This window comes from Tilletiopsis washingtonensis (genome assembly GCF_003144115.1).
Source record: "Tilletiopsis washingtonensis strain MCA 4186 unplaced genomic scaffold FA09scaffold_8, whole genome shotgun sequence".
NCBI lineage: Eukaryota > Fungi > Basidiomycota > Exobasidiomycetes > Entylomatales > Tilletiopsis > Tilletiopsis washingtonensis.
The window spans coordinates 368,668-383,038 of record NW_020312005.1 but is presented as its reverse complement, the minus strand read 5'-3'; the positions used below and the strand labels follow the sequence as shown (position 1 = coordinate 383,038).

Below are 14,371 nucleotides of genomic sequence, written 5' to 3'. Positions count from 1 at the left end.
TCGCTACAGCTGCATGTCTGCTGAATAGTGAGCGCAAACGTGCACCCTTTTGATGCGCAGTGGCGCGGCCCTCTGCCCATCTCGCTATCGTCTGCCCGGCGGCGGGGACGCGTGAGCTCCAAGGCAGCGCGCCGCGCGGCGCGGCCGTTCCCACGTCCGCCTTGCGATGGCTCTTGGCTTGCTGCGCCTGCTCCGGCCGCTCTCGCTGGCTGCACGGCGCGGCGGCAGCAGGCACCCGCCGGGCGCATGGCCGCATCGCCGCAGCCGCCTCGGCCTCGCCTCCAGACCACCATCCCCCTCGCGCCGCCCGCCATGCCGCGCCTCTCCAAGGCCCAGCGCGCCGCAAAGGAGGCGCGCAAGGCCGCCGAGCTCGCCGCCGTCGAGGCCAATGCGCAGGTCGCCGCCGGCGCCGCCGGCTCGTCGGCCCGCACCGCGCCCTCGGCGTCGTCGCTCAGCACCAACGCCGCACCCAGCGTCGGCGCCGAGCTGGCCGCGTCGCCTGCCGCCGGCACGGCCGCGTCGTCGTCGCCGCCGCCGGCGCTGCGCGGCGCCGCCAGTGCGCTCGTGCCGCCCGCGCCCGACACGGCGGGCGTCGAGTACGACTCGGACATCTCCACGTCCGGCGACGAGGCGCACGACTCGGCCGCCCTGCGTGCCGGCGTGCAGCCGGGCGTCAATGGCGGCGCATCCGTGCCCGGTGCCGGCGGTGCGCCTGCGCCCAGCCGGCGCGACCGCGACAGCAACAGTCCCGACGAGCTCGACGACGGGCCCGACGTTGGCGAGGAGATGGAGGCGCGCTGCGGCTGGGAGGACTGCGGCGAGACGTTCCACAGCCTCGTGCCGTTTGTCGAGCACCTGCATGACGGTGAGTGGAGAGAGAGTGCCGACGCGGGTGGGGCATGCTGTCTGGCGCCTAGCTGCGCCTAGTACACACACCAGCTCGGTTGCTGATGCTGCCGTGCAGTGCACATCGGCATCCACAAGTCACGCTACTCATGCGAGTGGGTCGGCTGCTCGCGCCGCGGCAAGAACCAGACGAGCCGCTTCGCGCTGCTGTCGCACCTTCGCTCGCACACTGGCGAGAAGCCCTTCGTGTGCCCCAAGGCAGGTGAGTGAGCGCTGCGCTACGGGTACCTGGCGGCTCTCACACATGCCGCCGGCAGAGTGCGACAAGTCCTTCACTCGCTCCGATGCGCTGGCGAAGCACATGCGCGTGCAGCACTCGATGCAGGCGCCGTCGATGCGAGGCCGTGCCGTCGCCGCTGCGGCAGCCGGCGCCAAGCATGAGGATGGAGACGACGACATGGGCGACACGAGCATGGCAGGCGCTGCAGGCGGTACGAACGACATCGCAGACGAGCTGCTCGACCTCGCAGAGGGCGACGGCGGCAGCGACTCGGACGCGCCGCCGGCCAACTACGAGACGCAGTTCGGCCGGGCGGGCCCGCGCTTCTCAGACGCGGAGCTCGGCATTCAGCGCGAGGCGCTTGATCCGTCAGCGCTGGTCGGCGAGGACGAGGAGGCATGGGAGGCGGACATGGCGCCGGTGCTCGAGTCCGCGCGGCGGGCGTGGACACGACGAGCGCGCGACCGGTGGGACGAGGCGCATCTGGGCAACGGACATCAAGCGGCGTCGCCCGACGCCCCGCCGCCACTCGGCCCCGCACCCGGCGACGTAGAGTCAGAGGAGGACGTGTCGGGCCGACGACGTGGCACCCGCAATGCTGGCCGGCGATCGAGTCCCAATGGCAGCTCGGCGACGGCCAGTGCACGTGCGCGGCGCATCTACCTCATCGAGAAGGCCAAGCTGCGCATGGCGCGCTCCGAGCACGAGCGCCTGCGCGAGCTCGTGCGCAGCCTGGCCGCCGAGGCGCGGCGCCTCGAGAGCGACAAGCGTGTGCAGCTCGAGCTGGCGTTGACCAAGGAGCTGGGGTGAGTGTGGCACGGCCAAGAGCGCGAGACCTCTGCTGACCGCTCCCTGCGCAGGCCGGACATCAAGGCGATCTTCTCGCCGCCGCCGTCGCCGCAGCGCTAGAGACACTATTTCCGCCGCATGTAGTCTCATTGGCTCGCCAGGCAGGGCGAGGGTATACCATAGCATTTGAACACCAGGGCAGCAGTAGCGTCGAACGACGACATGCGCGCGGCAAAGCAGACGGACAGCGGTCGCCACGACGGGCGATCGGCGGGGCGTAAGGGAGGCTCTTTCGTGTAGCGGAAGGCAGAGGAACGGGGAAAGGACGGTGGTGAGAGTGAGGCGGGCACGCGCATCGCGTACGCCGGCGGCGGGCGCTATGAGAAGCGCGCTGCAGGTATAAGAGGCTGTTGCGTTGCCGGTGGTGCGCAGGCTTGCAATCAGAGACGGTGACCTGCAGAGCATGTCAGCGGCAGCACTTCACCTGAAGTCAGCCGATGCGCTCACCAGGGACGAAGATGAACAGGCAGCTCAGCGCGGCCGTGAGAAGCGCCACGAGAAGCAGCACGCCGCCGGCACGCTGCAGCAGGATGCGCCGCACGTACGGCTCGCGCACCTTGATCAGGTGGAACGGCGTCGTCTCGCTGCGCATGGCCAGCGCGAGCAGCGGGTCCAGCTCGTACTGGTGCGAGATAATGAGCAGCACCGCGACCGTGAACGGCAGAATGACCTGGGCGCTGGTGTCAGAGGAGCAGCAAGGCGCGGCGCACAGAGTCCACTCACCCAGCAGCGCATCGCACGCATGACATCAAGGAAGATGAAGCTGAAGCCCGTTGCCAGTGCGGCCCACAGCGCAAGCAGGCCAAGGCTCAGCCGCACGAGCGCCGAAATCGGCGTGAGGTTGCCGAACGCCTTGGCGCGCAGGAAGCGCGGGAAGACGTCTGCCTCCATCGTGCGGAAGACGTACCTGCAGAGCCTGCGTCAGCACGGCACAGCACACGGCATGGGCCTCGACTCACTCCTTCTGCGCGTGGAACATGTCTGGCACACGCGCCAGCGCACGCTGCTGCTCCTCGTCCTGCGGGTGCGGCACGGCACTGCTCGAGATGGGAAAGCTGGCGATGCGCAGCTGCGCCGGGAGGTAGATTTCCTTCTCGCTGCCGGGCAGCAGGTAGCGCGCGTAGATGCGCTCCGCCGACGCGATGAGGTCTGTGCGGCTGATGGCCGAGTTGCGCGCAATGACCGTCGGCGCATGGCTGGCGCGCTTGTTCATGAAGCTGCGGCGCTCGGCGCGCGAGTTGGGCGCCGTGCTGGGCTCGGGCGCCTCGGGCATGTCGTCGCCGGCGACGATGCTGCCGGGCCGCCCGTAGCCCTGCGGGCCGGCGCGGTGCGCCTGGCCGCCGTCGGCCTCCCAGCCGGGCTGGTTCCACGGCTCGTCCTTGTCGTCGTCGTACGGCGCCTGCTCGATGCCGTTGAAGCGGTTGTAGATGCTGCCGCGCTGGCGTGCCTCGCGGTAGTAGCCGGGCCAGTCGTCGCGCACGCTCGTGCCCGTGCGCTTGAGGTCCTTGAAGTAGGCGCGGCACAGGTTCTCGTGCTGCTGCACGTCGAGCCAGAAGTCGAGGCTGTCCTCGCTGCCCTCGCGCTGGAGGAAGAGGTAGTAGCAGTAGAGGTCGACGGGCGGCAGCGTGCGGCGCGCCAGCACCTCGGCCAGCGTCGGCAGCCGGCGCCGTGTGGCCGACGACTGCAGCGAGAGGGCGCGCGTGCCGTTTGGCGTCGGCGTCTCGCGCTTGCTGTCGTCGTCGGGCGACTGCATGCTGGGCGCGGGCGGTGCGGCGGTGCGGCGGCGGCGCGGCGAGCGGCACAGAGAAGGGCGCAGCGGGTGCGCGAGTGCAGAGGAGGCGGAAAAGAGTGTAGGTCGTGCGCAGTGAGCAGCCGGCTGCGCGTGGTGGTGGGGCTGGGGGCGTGAGGTGGCTGTTGTCGTGGAGCTTGGCGACGCCGGCCGCTGAGCGTCGCGGCCGCACACACCGCGCCGGGCAGGAGAGCAGCGCCTCAACAGCACCCGCCGCCGCGCGCCGCTCGCGCCGCGTGCCGTTGATGGATTCGCCCAAGGCGCCGCCCCTGATCAACTATGCGCCAGTCGCACGCGCCCAGAGATGCACACACGTGATGGGCCGCCCGCCAGCCTCCCCGGGCAGCCCCTCTCGCACTTCAGCACCACCAAGACGGCAACGACGATCACATTGGAACATTCAGCTGCGGCCTGACATGTGCACAGGCGGCTTTTGAGCAAGCGCTGTGAGGAGCTGCGCTACGCCGAGGTGCGCTCGCTCGTCGGGCACGCCTGCGCCGGCGACACTCGCATGTCGACGAGCGGGTTCGCCGGCGTGCCCGAGCGGGCACGCGCAAAGGCGATGGCCGCGAGCTTGGCGGCGGTGCTGCCGCCCTCGTCGTCGGCGCCGATGCGCACCACCCAGCGCTCGGCACGATGCATGGCCGACGGCGCGGTCGCCGAGCCGTCCGTCGAGCTGCCGTGCTGAGGCAGGCCGAACGACGAGCCGTCCTCGCCGTGCTCGTCAAACGAAACCTCGCGCGCATCGATGCCGGCCTGGAACTCCGAGTTGCGCAGGCTGCGCTCGCCCGGGACGACGGAGATCTGCGCCGCGCCCTTGGCGAGGCGCGAGAGATGCTCGTGGAGATCTGCGTCATTGTCGAGCCCGCTGTTCAGCATGCTGGAGAACGTCGAGCTGCCGGCCGAAGATGCAGGCGGCGCAGACATCGCACGCTCCGGCAGATCGAGACCCGAAGAGAGCGCCTCTGATGCTGTGGCGAGGTCGTCGACGGGACGCGGCACTGCGGCCAAGGCATCGTCGTCGCTGCGCTCGGCAGAGCTGGCAATCTGCTCGGTGATGGGCGCACTGCGAGGCACTTGCTCGTGTGCTTGAGTCTCGGGCTCGCTCTCGCCGCGGCAGTAGAAGGAGGACTCCGACGTGGCCGCGCGGCTCTCGCCAGTCGAGCTGAGGGCTTCGGAGCTCGAAGGCAGCAGGTGCTGCCCCTCATCTATGCAGTCGCTGCTCGGCTTGGCGGGCAGCGTCATCGGCGACGTGTCGACCTTCCAGCGGAGAGCGCCCGGCGGCACCGCCAGACGGCGCGGAACTGTCCTCGACGACGTGTGCGTGGCGTGATCCTCTGCCATGCTGCCCAACGAGGGCGCGAGGCTTGGACCATCTGGGCGGTGCAAGTCGCTGCGCTCGCTGCTGCCGCGGAAAGCTGACAGTCCTGCAGCCGAGTTCTCCGTTGCGCCGCTCCCGCTGTTGGTCGCCGTCGTAGGTGACGTGGGGCCTCCTTCGCCTGGAATCGGCGCGGGCAGGGCGCTCGCAAAGTCCGACGCGATCACAGACGGCGCCGAGCCGTAGAGGGACGAAGCGTCATCCGCAGTGCAGCTGGATTGGCTCGAGCTCGAGTCGCTCTCCGAACGGCGACCCGTGCGACGCATGCGACGCTTGTGCTCGATCAGGCTCAGAACGAGGCCGAGTGCGGTCACTGAGAGAGAGTCAAGTCAGACTGCGTGCGCTATATCGTGCGACGTCTCGACTCACAATTCGACCAGACTAAGGCAGGCGCAAGACTGGGGTCAGCAACCGTGGCACGCTGCCGCACCTTCGATGGCCGCTCACGCAAGTTCCAGCCCGGTGCAAAGCTCCAGCCGACTTGCCAGCGAGCGAGGATGATGCACGCGGATGCAAGAGCGCAGGGCAAAGCGTAGCGCCCGCCACCCGACGACGGGTCGGCTGTGGCCTCGTCGGCACTCTTCTCTGCATCGATCGTGCGCGACTGGACGCTCGGGGCGTTTGCGGCTAGGCTGGAGGCAACACTCAGCACAGATGATACGGCGGGCCGCGCGGTGCTCACATGTGGCACGAGGCAATGCCAAGAATGCACCAGCACCTTGCAGCCAAGCCCAGCTGCGAGACGTGGGCGTCAGCTGCGATGGGTTGCGAGACCTGACAGCGAGTCTCACCTGGCGCGACAGCAGCGTCAGATCGAGGAATGCGGCGCACTCTCCGACGAGGAGCAGCATTGCCGTCCACGACCTGACGTGCAGACGGATGTAGATGCGCAGGCACGCGACGACGAGCAGGCGTGCGGCGAGGCCGAGAGTCCAGAAAGCCACAAGCCTGGAGTACGTCGGGTCAGCACAAGCAGCGACACGCCAGAAGCTGCGGCTGCGCACCAGACTTGCGAGCGTGCGACTGCAAGCGAGGGCACAAGGAACGGCCGAGCGATCACGCAGAAGCCAAGGATCACCTGTCATGAGATGAGCATCAGGCTTCGAGGCGTGGGCTGTGCCTGTCCGAGCTCACTTGGACATTGCAAGCGATAACGATGCAGAGGATGGCACGGCGCAGCGCCGGCACTTTGAAGGTGCGCCGAAGATGCTGAGCAGCGCCCAGGACAAGCGTCAGATGCAGCAGCGCTCGCGGGCCACGCACGCATACATACCGCGAGATAGGCGACGGCAGTGAGGACGCCGGCGAGGAAGAAGCTCAGGAGGCTTGCCAGGACGGCGAGGAGCGAGCTGCGTGGCCGGCAGGGCGAGATGGCTTCAGCTGACGTCGATTGCACTGCAGTGAGGCTGCGAGAGACCCAGCAGCAAGGACATCGTCGTGGCTGCTACTCCAGTTGGGCATGGCGGGGCGCGGCAGAGAGCGTGCGTTGGCACGAGGGGCGAGGCGAGGCCCGCGTGGAGCGAGAGCGTGGAATGGATGCTCGAAGAGGCGATGTGGTCGCAGCGGGGTGGTGGTCGAGACGAGAGAGCGTGCGTAGGCTCGCCTCCTTGAGGCAGCCAAGAGCGCCATTGCAAGGCGTCCAGGCGAGCAGAGCCCCATGGCGCCAGGGTGCACCTCGCTCGACACACCCGGCGTCTCAGCTCGCCGGCCTCTTGCACCGCCGTCTCTGCGGCCCGTCAGCTGTCACGTCTCAGGCCCCCGCTAGAGGTACATGGCAAGGCGGAGCTGCTCGTGCCTGCAAGAGACGTGCATCGCGGGGCGCAGCGGTGCAGGCACGGCGCACGGCTGCGCGCTGCCGTGCGTGGAGAGATGCAGCCGGTGCGCAGATGCGTGGGCGCAGGGCAAGCCGAGCAGGGAGCAAGAGGGCGCAGCGCTCAGGCGAGGGCTGCCATTTGCTTCATGCTGCTCCATCGCTGTTGCTGCATGCTGTCGCCTCGAGCGCAAGCATTTAGGCGCAGTCGTCGGATCGTTCTATCGTGAGGCAGAGAGAGCAACACATCCGGCGGCGCGAGCAGCGAGACACGCGCGTGCCGCTCGACTGGGCAGCGCAGCGCACAGATGCAGGCACCGCGTGCCTGCAGCTGCGCCGAGGCCCGAGGCCTACGATGCAAGATGCGTCCAAGGGGGCTGCAGGGCAGCTGCATGCTATGTCGGGCTGCCCACCACGGTGCACCTGCAACTGCAGCGCTGCAGCACCACAGCAGAGCGAGCGGTACGCCGGACATCTGCCTCTGACTCAGCGTGCAGCAGAACAAAGCAAGGTGCAGAACGAGGCGCAGCCGACGAGCACGAGCTTTTCCGGGTCGGCGCCAGCGCAGAGCGGCAGACCCAACGCCGCTGCCGATGCTGCATCTACCCTGCAGCTGCGCTAGGCGACCCAAGACGCCGTCTACCGCAATCTGAGCTCGAAGACAGCGCCAAGGCTTGCTGCGGAGCTGCGGCTTGAGCATCTCCTGCGTGCTGGAAGCAGCACCAGCGCTCAGCGCCAGCCGCTCAGCCTGCGCCTGCAGCCGAGCCACAGGCACGCACGCAGCTGAGAGGGCCCAAGGCGGCGCATCGACGCGCCTTTCCCCCCTCGCGGCCAAATAGCTGCTGCTCAGGGCTGTGCGTGCGCTGCATAAGGGCCGTCTTCGGATGCTTGTTGCTTGTTAGAGCCAATCTGGGTGTGCGCTTCGGCCGTCACACGCGCACCGCATCCGAGAGGCGCGAAGACAGCACCTCGGGTCGCCGGCCAAGCTGCTCCCACGCTTTGCGCGCAACTCTGCCTGCGCTCGGCCGTAACTCGGCGTTCTGCCAAGGCTGCTGCTCTTCTCTCCTCTCCACCACATCAACAGCACAGGCGTACCTCATCTCAAGCAGCGCCGCCGTCGTCAGCGAGTCAGCATGACGCAGGAAGCACCGCAGGCCGGTGGCTCTGCCGCCAGCGAGACACCGCTGCCGTACGTCGTGTACGCGCCCGACGACTTCCACCCGGACGGCATCGCCCGCGCGCGCCAGCTCTTCCGCACCGTCGTGGCGCTGGGCGACGACGGCTGGCAGCAGTGGCCGGAGCACGCCGAGGGCCTCATGTCGCGCATCCGCCACGTGCACGGCGCCGACATCCGGCGCGCCGTGCGGCTGCGTGCCATTGCCAAGCAGGGCGTCGGCCTCAACTCCATCGACGTCGCCGCGGCGCGCGAGTGCGGCATCAGCGTGTGCAACTCGCCCGGCATCAACGCCGACTTTGTCGCAGAGCTGGCGCTCGGACTGGCCATCAGCGTGGCGCGCCGCATCGGCGAGGGCGACCGGCGCATGCGTGCCGGCGAGGCGCTCATTGCTACCGAGCTCATGGGCCACTCCGTCTTTGGCCGCACGATTGGCATCGTCGGCATGGGCCACGCCGGCCTCGCCACGGCGCGCATCTTCCAGCGCGCCCTCGGCTGCCGCGTCGTGGCGTACAGCGGCGGGCACAGCGCGCAGGCTGGCTGGAGCGAGGTGCCGCACGAGCGCTGCGACTCGCTCGAGGAGCTGCTCAAGCAGGCTGAGATCCTCTCGCTGCACATTCCGCTCACGGCCAAGACGGAGGGCAGCATCGGTGCCAAGCAGTTCGCCCTGCTGCCTCCCAACGCGATCCTCATCAATTGCGCCCGCGGCGGCGTCGTCGACGAGGCGGCGCTGCTCGAGGCGCTCCGCTCCGGGCGCCTCGGTGGTGCCGGCCTCGACACGCTGGCCCACGAGCCAGCCACAGCCGAGCGCTACGGCAACGGCCTCTACGCATGCAGCAACGTCGTGGTGTGTCCGCACATCGGCGCCGCAACCGAGGATTGCCAGCGCATCAGCGCCATTGCCGTCGCCGAGAACCTGGCGCTGCTGCTCCAAGGCAAGGTCTGCCCAGGCACGGTGCCATGACCAACGCAGGAGACTACATAGACGCATAGACATGCCGCGTGACGTTGCAAACATCGGCTACAGCTCCCAGAGCGAGGACGAGGTGTGTGCAGCAGCATGCGCGGCTCAAGAGGCGGCGCAGCGCGGAGGAGCGGGACAGTGTATGAGATGCTGAGAGAAAGAAACGTGATGATGAGAGATGCTGAGGGTCTGGGAACGAAGAGGCAAGACGCTGGCCAGCGCAGGCGGCTAGCAGTCGCCAGCCAGGCGGTTGCCGGGGAACTGCATGTTCATGCCGCCGCGCGCCCGCGGCTCCGTCCACGTCGTGAGGTTTGGGTTGTGGTACGCCTCATAGTGGCGCTCGATGTACTCCTTCGTCGGGAAGTCCGGCGGGTCGCAGCCGACGTTGATCTTGTCCTCGTCCTGGTAGACGCGCACCCAGTCCACCTCCATGCGCGCCGGGAAGTGCAGCCGGTCAAAGTCGACGTACGAGAACGCCGAGCTGAGGCCGAGGTTCATGATGATGTACATCGGCTCCAGCGGGATCGGGCGCGCCGAGATCTCGACGGCCGGGTCGGCGGCGAGCGCCTGCGAGCCGAGGCGCCACTGCATGTCGTCGCCGACGGTCCAGGTGATGTGCGAGTCAGCGTCATAGCCGGGCTTGTACTCGAAGCCGTAGCGCTCGAAGCGGCCGCCCGTGTCCTCGTACACGTCGTTGTCCGTCGTGACGAGCACGGAGGCCGTCTGCTGGTACACGGCGCCCTGGTAGGCGTTCAGCTCGTTCTCCGTGCGGTTCGAGCCGTAGAAGACGACGGCGTCGCGCCCCGTCGTGAGGTTGAGCGCGTTGTTGAACGGCGCCAGCTGGCAGCTCATGGACACGTGGCCCGCAGAGCCGGGCCGCACTCCGGCCGACGCCTCGATGATGTCGATCTCCGGTGCTGCGCGTCCGACGTAGCTGCCGTCCGAGTGGAACGGGCCCGGGTGGTCCTCGCCCGGGCAGGTGCAGCGGCTGAGGCGCTGACCTGGCAGGTAGCTGAGGCTGGGGCCGTACTGGTCCGGGAATGCGCCGCTCGTCTCGGCAGCGACCGGACCGCCGCCCCGGCTGGCAGGGTAGGTCTGGTTGGGCAGAGTGCCGACGTCGCAGGCTGGCGATGCACGTCAGTATCGAGACTGAGGCTGTTTGCCAAGGCAGCTCACCGTCATAGGTGTAGGGCCACAGGCCGTCGGTGGTCGCACCGTGCCCGGCGCGGCCCAGGTTGCCCATGGTCCACGCAGCGGGCCAGAGACCGGCGATGTCGTGCGAGCCGGGCAGACGCAGGCTGACCTCGATGAAGCTGTGGACAGGCCATATCAGTGCTGAGAGCCGCGATCGCATCCTGCGCAACACGTACCCGCCCGTGAAGCAGAACTGGTTCCAGCTCTGCACCATGCCGCTGCGGAAGTTGAGGTTGTGCGTCGGCTGCTCGATGAGAGTGAAGACCATGCGGCCGTTGGCCGTGGTCACGCCGGCGGGCTCGTACCATTCCTGTGCGAAGGCGACGTGAGCACAGCAGCGCACGGGCGTAGTGGAGAAGCACACACGTAGTCCCCTGTGCCCCTGAGCGCAAGCGACGTGAGCATGACAGCGTGCGAGAGGAGAGGCGAAGCGCTCACCAGTAGTGCAGGTCAACGGCGGTCCAGAACGGGTCGTCGCCGGGGTACTGCGCAGATGTCAGCTGCGCTCGTACAGTGCCTGCTCATGCGTCACGCACGAAGCTACGGCCGTCCTCCTCGAACTCGTCGCTGAAGACGAGCTGCATGCGGCGCTGGCCGTCGAGCGACATGCGCGTGAGCGCCTCGGCGGGCGTGTCGGGATCGACGAGGCCGCGCACGCCCGTGAAGAGCTGGCCAGTGCCGTTGGTGCCGCCGAGGTTGAAGCCGCCCTTGTTCGACTCGGCCTCCTTGAAGAAGTAGGTGAGGATCGGGTAGCTGTACAGCGGGCACGGTCAGTCATGCGCCCTGCCGCAGCGCACCGCACAGCAGCGAAAACGCACCCGGCGAAGAGCATGAGCAGCGCGGCGGCCAGCAGCACGAGGCTGCCGATGTTCATCAGGCCGCGCAGCGTGAAGATGGTGCCCGTCGAGTCCTTGAAGCCGCGCCCGCCGCTGTAGCGGTCCTTGATGGGGTCGATGTTGTGCAGCCAGTCGTCGGGCTCGGCCTCGCCGGGCCGCCCGTGCCACAGCGCGGCCGGATCGCCGTCGACGGCGTACTTCTCGCCGCTGCCGCTCGAGCGGCCCGAGTGCGTGTGCGACGAGACGGAGGCCGACGTGCTGCGCAGCGCCGCCGCAGCGCCGGCGAGCGCCGAGGCCGAGGTGCCGCCGCTGTTGGTGAAGCCGCCGGGCGCGTAGCGGCGCGCCGAGCTGCTGCCGGACGACGAGGGCACGCCCGAGCGCTGCGAGCGTGCCGGCGACGGGCGCGGCGAGATGAGCGGCGTGTGCGACGACGACGAGGCCGAGGGCCCGACGCCCGACATGTCGACGCGGTGGTAGTCGCGAGCGTACTGCGGCATCGCGGCGGCTCGGAGAGGCGTCTGTGAGTCAAGTCAAGCAGGTGAGGTGAGTGAGTCTGAGTGTGCGTGTGGGCGGAGGGCGGTCGCGAGTGTCGATCAAGGTGCGCGGAGGAGTCTTGAGGCAAGGCGAGCCGGATGCCAAGCAGGGGTCCGCCCACCACTGGCGGGCGACGCGAGCACGAGGCGGTGCGAGGTGGAGCCGACGCCGGGCGCCGTCCTGTCACACATGCGGCGGTGCATCGCCTCTGGCTGCTGCAGCGACGTTGCGAGGCGAGGCGGCGTGCACGGCGCTCGCTGCTGCGAGCCGCAGCGCCGGACGGCGAGCATCATGATGCGGGCGGAGGCTTGGCATCGTCGCAAGCGGGCGCCCCTTGCGCGGCCTGCGGCGCGTGTGCGGTGCGGCCTCTTCGCGGCTGCGGGCCATGGGCGACGTCGTGTGCGCTGCAGCGGGTGCATGCGCCTGCAGCTGCAGCGCTGCAGCTTAAGCTGTCGCCTCGGAGCTCCGCCTTGGGCTGCTGATCGACCTCGGGTCGTGGCGTCGCAGCAGCGCAGCGCCAGCAAGCAGCAGCTGCAGCATCAGGGGGATGCCCGACGGCTGCGCGCTGAGGAGGTGGCAGGAGGCACGGCGCGACAGCAAGAGCGGCGGCGCTGCACCTCGCCCGGCCGCGCACCGCTCGGCGGCGCTGCGCCAGCGAGCCTGCGCGGCGTCACGCAGATGCAGCCGCAGGAAAGGCAGCCAGCGAGCGGACATCAGCAAAGCTCAACCGCGGCCAGAGCAGCACCAAAGCAGCAGAGCGCAGCACCAGCCCAACATGCAAGAGCCCTCCGCTGCGGTCAGGCACAGCGCAAAAGGCCGCGCCAGGGGCCAGTAAGTCGCCAGAACGCAGCCACCGCCTTCCAAGCCGCGGCGAGGTGCAAATTTGCGCGAGCATCCTTCCTTTTCGCGACGCAGCGCCTCGCAGCGTTCAGGGCACATGGTGGCAGAGCAGCACCGAGCGATGCTCCGAGAGCAACGACGCACCTCGCACGGCTCGCGGCCGGCACCCGATCTCGCCGCAGGACGACGCCCTGCTTCTAGCGGGGCGTCAGCCGCTCCCCGCGCCGTGCGCACGCGCCGCGCACATCAGGCCTTCGCGGGAGACGTAGAAGACGTGTGGCCCAGAAGCGGCGATCCCGTCAAAGCAGCATCGGTGCTCCTGCCCCAGCTGATGCTGCGATGGCGGAGCAGAGCGGCAGGCGGCAATGCCGGCGACCTCTCTGTCTGCGTGCGGTGCGGCCAAGCCTACGTGTGCAGTTCTCGGCGCGCGGCTCCGCGCCTCCGCGGCCCCTTGACGCGTGACCGTCGAACTCGCAAGCCGCGCGCGCGGGCAGCAGCAGCAGCATGCAGCAGCAGCAGCGGCAGCAGCAGCAGCATCGCAGCCGCTCAGCGCCCGACACGACATGCGAGCTGCTCACCTAGGCACAGCACAGCTCGGGCGGTGTCAAGAGGAGCCGGCACCCGCCATCGGGGCGAGGAGCCAGCCCGGACGGCCGAATGTTCGCGTACATCCCTCCCCTCCCTCCGCCGCCTCTGCCCACGAGGCAATGTGGCAGGCGTAGGCCGGATGCTCTGCGCTCATATTCGGCTGAGCGGAGCCTGCCGTCTAGTCGCCTCCGAATCGGTGGAGGCTTCAAGAGGCGATGTGGAGGACGACGAGACTGCTGCACGTGAGCGAGCAAGCCGAACAAGGTTCAGCATGGCGCGGTGGCTTGCCACCCACATGGCGGCATTGAGCGTTGAGGCGGATGCGGAGTTCATCCAGGGCAGGGCGATCTCAAGACTGCGAAGCAGATGCATCTCCAGCTCTCAGGCTCGGCCGGGCGTCGTTCGGCTCTGCTGAGCGAGATGCAGGCGAGGAGGCAAGGGGCGCGACGTGATTTGCCCGTGCCCCTCGCGCGCGCGCGCGCCTCGCGGAGGTCGCGCGCGCCGCGTGCGTCGCTCCAAGCCTCCGCGTCACAGGAGGCCGTGCCTGCGAGGTGCAGCCCGAGCGCAGCGCAGGAGAGGTGGCGAAGCGAGCTTCTCAGCCGCAGCCGCAGCACTCAGCCTTCGCTGGTGTGGGTCTGGGCTACGGCAGATCACGTGGAGAAGGCGTCGTCGGCTCCGGAGGATTTGGCGAGCCGGCATGCGCGTCGCATGCCAGCGGTGCGCGCCGCGCTTCCTTCTGCGTGCAAGCCGAGCGCCGCAAGTTGCGCAGGCGTGCTTCTTCCCTCGCTCCATGCTCGCTCTCGGCGTCGCTGTGCGCTGGCGGACGGGCGCGTGTGTTGTGCTGCGCCTGGCGCCTCGACGCCGGTGCCAAGCGGCATGGGCTGCGCGCCGCCGAAGTAGAGCGGGACGGAGCTTTCCGAGGATGCGCTCGCGTCAAGGTCTTGCTCTCTCTCGACTTGGCCGAAGCACGAGCTGCGCCCCGTGCTGCTGCCCGTGCTGGACACGGATACGGCGCGCAGCCCCAGGGGTGGTGACGCGCACGGCGCACGGCGCTCGTCGCTGCTCAAGGGGCCTCTCGGCGACGCCAGCACCAGCTTGCGGTGCGCGACCTCGAGCCGTCGGTCTGCGGCGTGCAGCGTCTCAGCACCAGCGAGCGCGGGCAGCAGAGCGGCACGGCCGCGCCGGCCCTCACGCTCAGGTGCTGCCGCTGCGGCTTGCTGCTGATGCCCTCCTCGCCGGCAGCTGAGCCAAGGGTTGCTGTTCGGGGCGCGTGGGAGGGCTTCTGCGGG

At 69.0% G+C, this 14,371-nt stretch overlaps 6 protein-coding genes across 6 annotated transcripts; 2 read left to right on the top strand and 4 right to left on the bottom strand.

Moving 5' to 3' along the window:
- The first annotated feature begins 540 nt into the window (after window positions 1-540).
- FA09DRAFT_307074 (hypothetical protein) lies at window positions 541-2,288 on the top strand. Its single transcript, XM_025740548.1, has 4 exons — window positions 541-865; window positions 965-1,108; window positions 1,164-1,932; window positions 1,987-2,288. The coding sequence occupies exons 1-4, from the start codon at window positions 787-789 to the stop codon at window positions 2,033-2,035; spliced, it is 1,041 nt and encodes a 346-aa protein (XP_025599077.1). The 5' UTR covers window positions 541-786; the 3' UTR covers window positions 2,036-2,288.
- FA09DRAFT_329295 (regulator of G protein signaling superfamily) lies at window positions 2,049-3,866 on the bottom strand. Its single transcript, XM_025742121.1, has 4 exons — window positions 2,935-3,866; window positions 2,699-2,882; window positions 2,423-2,645; window positions 2,049-2,369 (listed from the first exon to the last, which is right to left on the bottom strand). Exons 1-4 carry the CDS (start codon window positions 3,726-3,728, stop codon window positions 2,356-2,358), a joined length of 1,215 nt encoding a protein of 404 aa, XP_025599076.1. The 5' UTR covers window positions 3,729-3,866; the 3' UTR covers window positions 2,049-2,355.
- Window positions 3,867-4,172: 306 nt separating this feature from the next.
- Window positions 4,173-6,302, bottom strand: FA09DRAFT_329294 (hypothetical protein). The gene is made up of 7 exons (XM_025742120.1): window positions 6,277-6,302; window positions 6,147-6,220; window positions 5,934-6,090; window positions 5,825-5,877; window positions 5,590-5,774; window positions 5,512-5,523; window positions 4,173-5,455 (listed from the first exon to the last, which is right to left on the bottom strand). The coding sequence occupies exons 3-7, from the start codon at window positions 5,991-5,993 to the stop codon at window positions 4,224-4,226; spliced, it is 1,542 nt and encodes a 513-aa protein (XP_025599075.1). The 5' UTR covers window positions 5,994-6,090; window positions 6,147-6,220; window positions 6,277-6,302; the 3' UTR covers window positions 4,173-4,223.
- FA09DRAFT_329293 (hypothetical protein) lies at window positions 6,017-6,957 on the bottom strand. The gene is made up of 4 exons (XM_025742119.1): window positions 6,416-6,957; window positions 6,277-6,351; window positions 6,147-6,220; window positions 6,017-6,090 (listed from the first exon to the last, which is right to left on the bottom strand). Exon 1 carries the CDS (start codon window positions 6,799-6,801, stop codon window positions 6,460-6,462), a length of 342 nt encoding a protein of 113 aa, XP_025599074.1. The 5' UTR covers window positions 6,802-6,957; the 3' UTR covers window positions 6,017-6,090; window positions 6,147-6,220; window positions 6,277-6,351; window positions 6,416-6,459.
- A 1,070-nt stretch (window positions 6,958-8,027) lies between these two features.
- Window positions 8,028-9,261, top strand: FA09DRAFT_329292 (hypothetical protein). Its single transcript, XM_025742118.1, has one exon. It carries the CDS (start codon window positions 8,086-8,088, stop codon window positions 9,088-9,090), a length of 1,005 nt encoding a protein of 334 aa, XP_025599073.1. The 5' UTR covers window positions 8,028-8,085; the 3' UTR covers window positions 9,091-9,261.
- Window positions 9,008-11,678, bottom strand: FA09DRAFT_251665 (concanavalin A-like lectin/glucanase). The gene is made up of 8 exons (XM_025739702.1): window positions 11,582-11,678; window positions 11,103-11,251; window positions 10,821-11,037; window positions 10,723-10,769; window positions 10,651-10,666; window positions 10,461-10,594; window positions 10,267-10,403; window positions 9,008-10,214 (listed from the first exon to the last, which is right to left on the bottom strand). The coding sequence occupies exons 1-8, from the start codon at window positions 11,615-11,617 to the stop codon at window positions 9,319-9,321; spliced, it is 1,632 nt and encodes a 543-aa protein (XP_025599072.1). The 5' UTR covers window positions 11,618-11,678; the 3' UTR covers window positions 9,008-9,318.
- Window positions 11,679-14,371: the final 2,693 nt, after the last annotated feature.

What these genes read in the sequence shown, in the direction of transcription:
- FA09DRAFT_307074 (XM_025740548.1), top strand. Translation starts at nt 787, where the DNA reads ATGGAGGCGCGCTGCGGCTGGGAGGACTGCGGCGAGACGTTCCACAGC. An exon ending in TGTCGAGCACCTGCATGACG is followed by an intron (nt 866 to 964) that starts GTGAGTGGAGAG and finishes GCTGCCGTGCAG; the next exon opens with TGCACATCGGCATCCACAAG. An exon ending in CTTCGTGTGCCCCAAGGCAG is followed by an intron (nt 1,109 to 1,163) that starts GTGAGTGAGCGC and finishes TGCCGCCGGCAG; the next exon opens with AGTGCGACAAGTCCTTCACT.
- FA09DRAFT_329295 (XM_025742121.1), bottom strand. Translation starts at nt 3,728, where the DNA reads ATGCAGTCGCCCGACGACGACAGCAAGCGCGAGACGCCGACGCCAAAC. An exon ending in ATGTTCCACGCGCAGAAGGA is followed by an intron (nt 2,883 to 2,934) that starts GTGAGTCGAGGC and finishes CAGGCTCTGCAG; the next exon opens with GTACGTCTTCCGCACGATGG. An exon ending in TGCGTGCGATGCGCTGCTGG is followed by an intron (nt 2,646 to 2,698) that starts GTGAGTGGACTC and finishes ACCAGCGCCCAG; the next exon opens with GTCATTCTGCCGTTCACGGT.
- FA09DRAFT_329294 (XM_025742120.1), bottom strand. Translation starts at nt 5,993, where the DNA reads ATGCTGCTCCTCGTCGGAGAGTGCGCCGCATTCCTCGATCTGACGCTG. An exon ending in TGACGCTGCTGTCGCGCCAG is followed by an intron (nt 5,878 to 5,933) that starts GTGAGACTCGCT and finishes CACGTCTCGCAG; the next exon opens with CTGGGCTTGGCTGCAAGGTG. An exon ending in GGCATTGCCTCGTGCCACAT is followed by an intron (nt 5,775 to 5,824) that starts GTGAGCACCGCG and finishes TGTTGCCTCCAG; the next exon opens with CCTAGCCGCAAACGCCCCGA.
- FA09DRAFT_329293 (XM_025742119.1), bottom strand. Translation starts at nt 6,801, where the DNA reads ATGGGGCTCTGCTCGCCTGGACGCCTTGCAATGGCGCTCTTGGCTGCC.
- FA09DRAFT_329292 (XM_025742118.1), top strand. Translation starts at nt 8,086, where the DNA reads ATGACGCAGGAAGCACCGCAGGCCGGTGGCTCTGCCGCCAGCGAGACA.
- FA09DRAFT_251665 (XM_025739702.1), bottom strand. Translation starts at nt 11,617, where the DNA reads ATGCCGCAGTACGCTCGCGACTACCACCGCGTCGAC. An exon ending in CTGCTCATGCTCTTCGCCGG is followed by an intron (nt 11,038 to 11,102) that starts GTGCGTTTTCGC and finishes CCCGCTGTACAG; the next exon opens with CTACCCGATCCTCACCTACT. An exon ending in CAGTTCTGCTTCACGGGCGG is followed by an intron (nt 10,404 to 10,460) that starts GTACGTGTTGCG and finishes GCCTGTCCACAG; the next exon opens with CTTCATCGAGGTCAGCCTGC.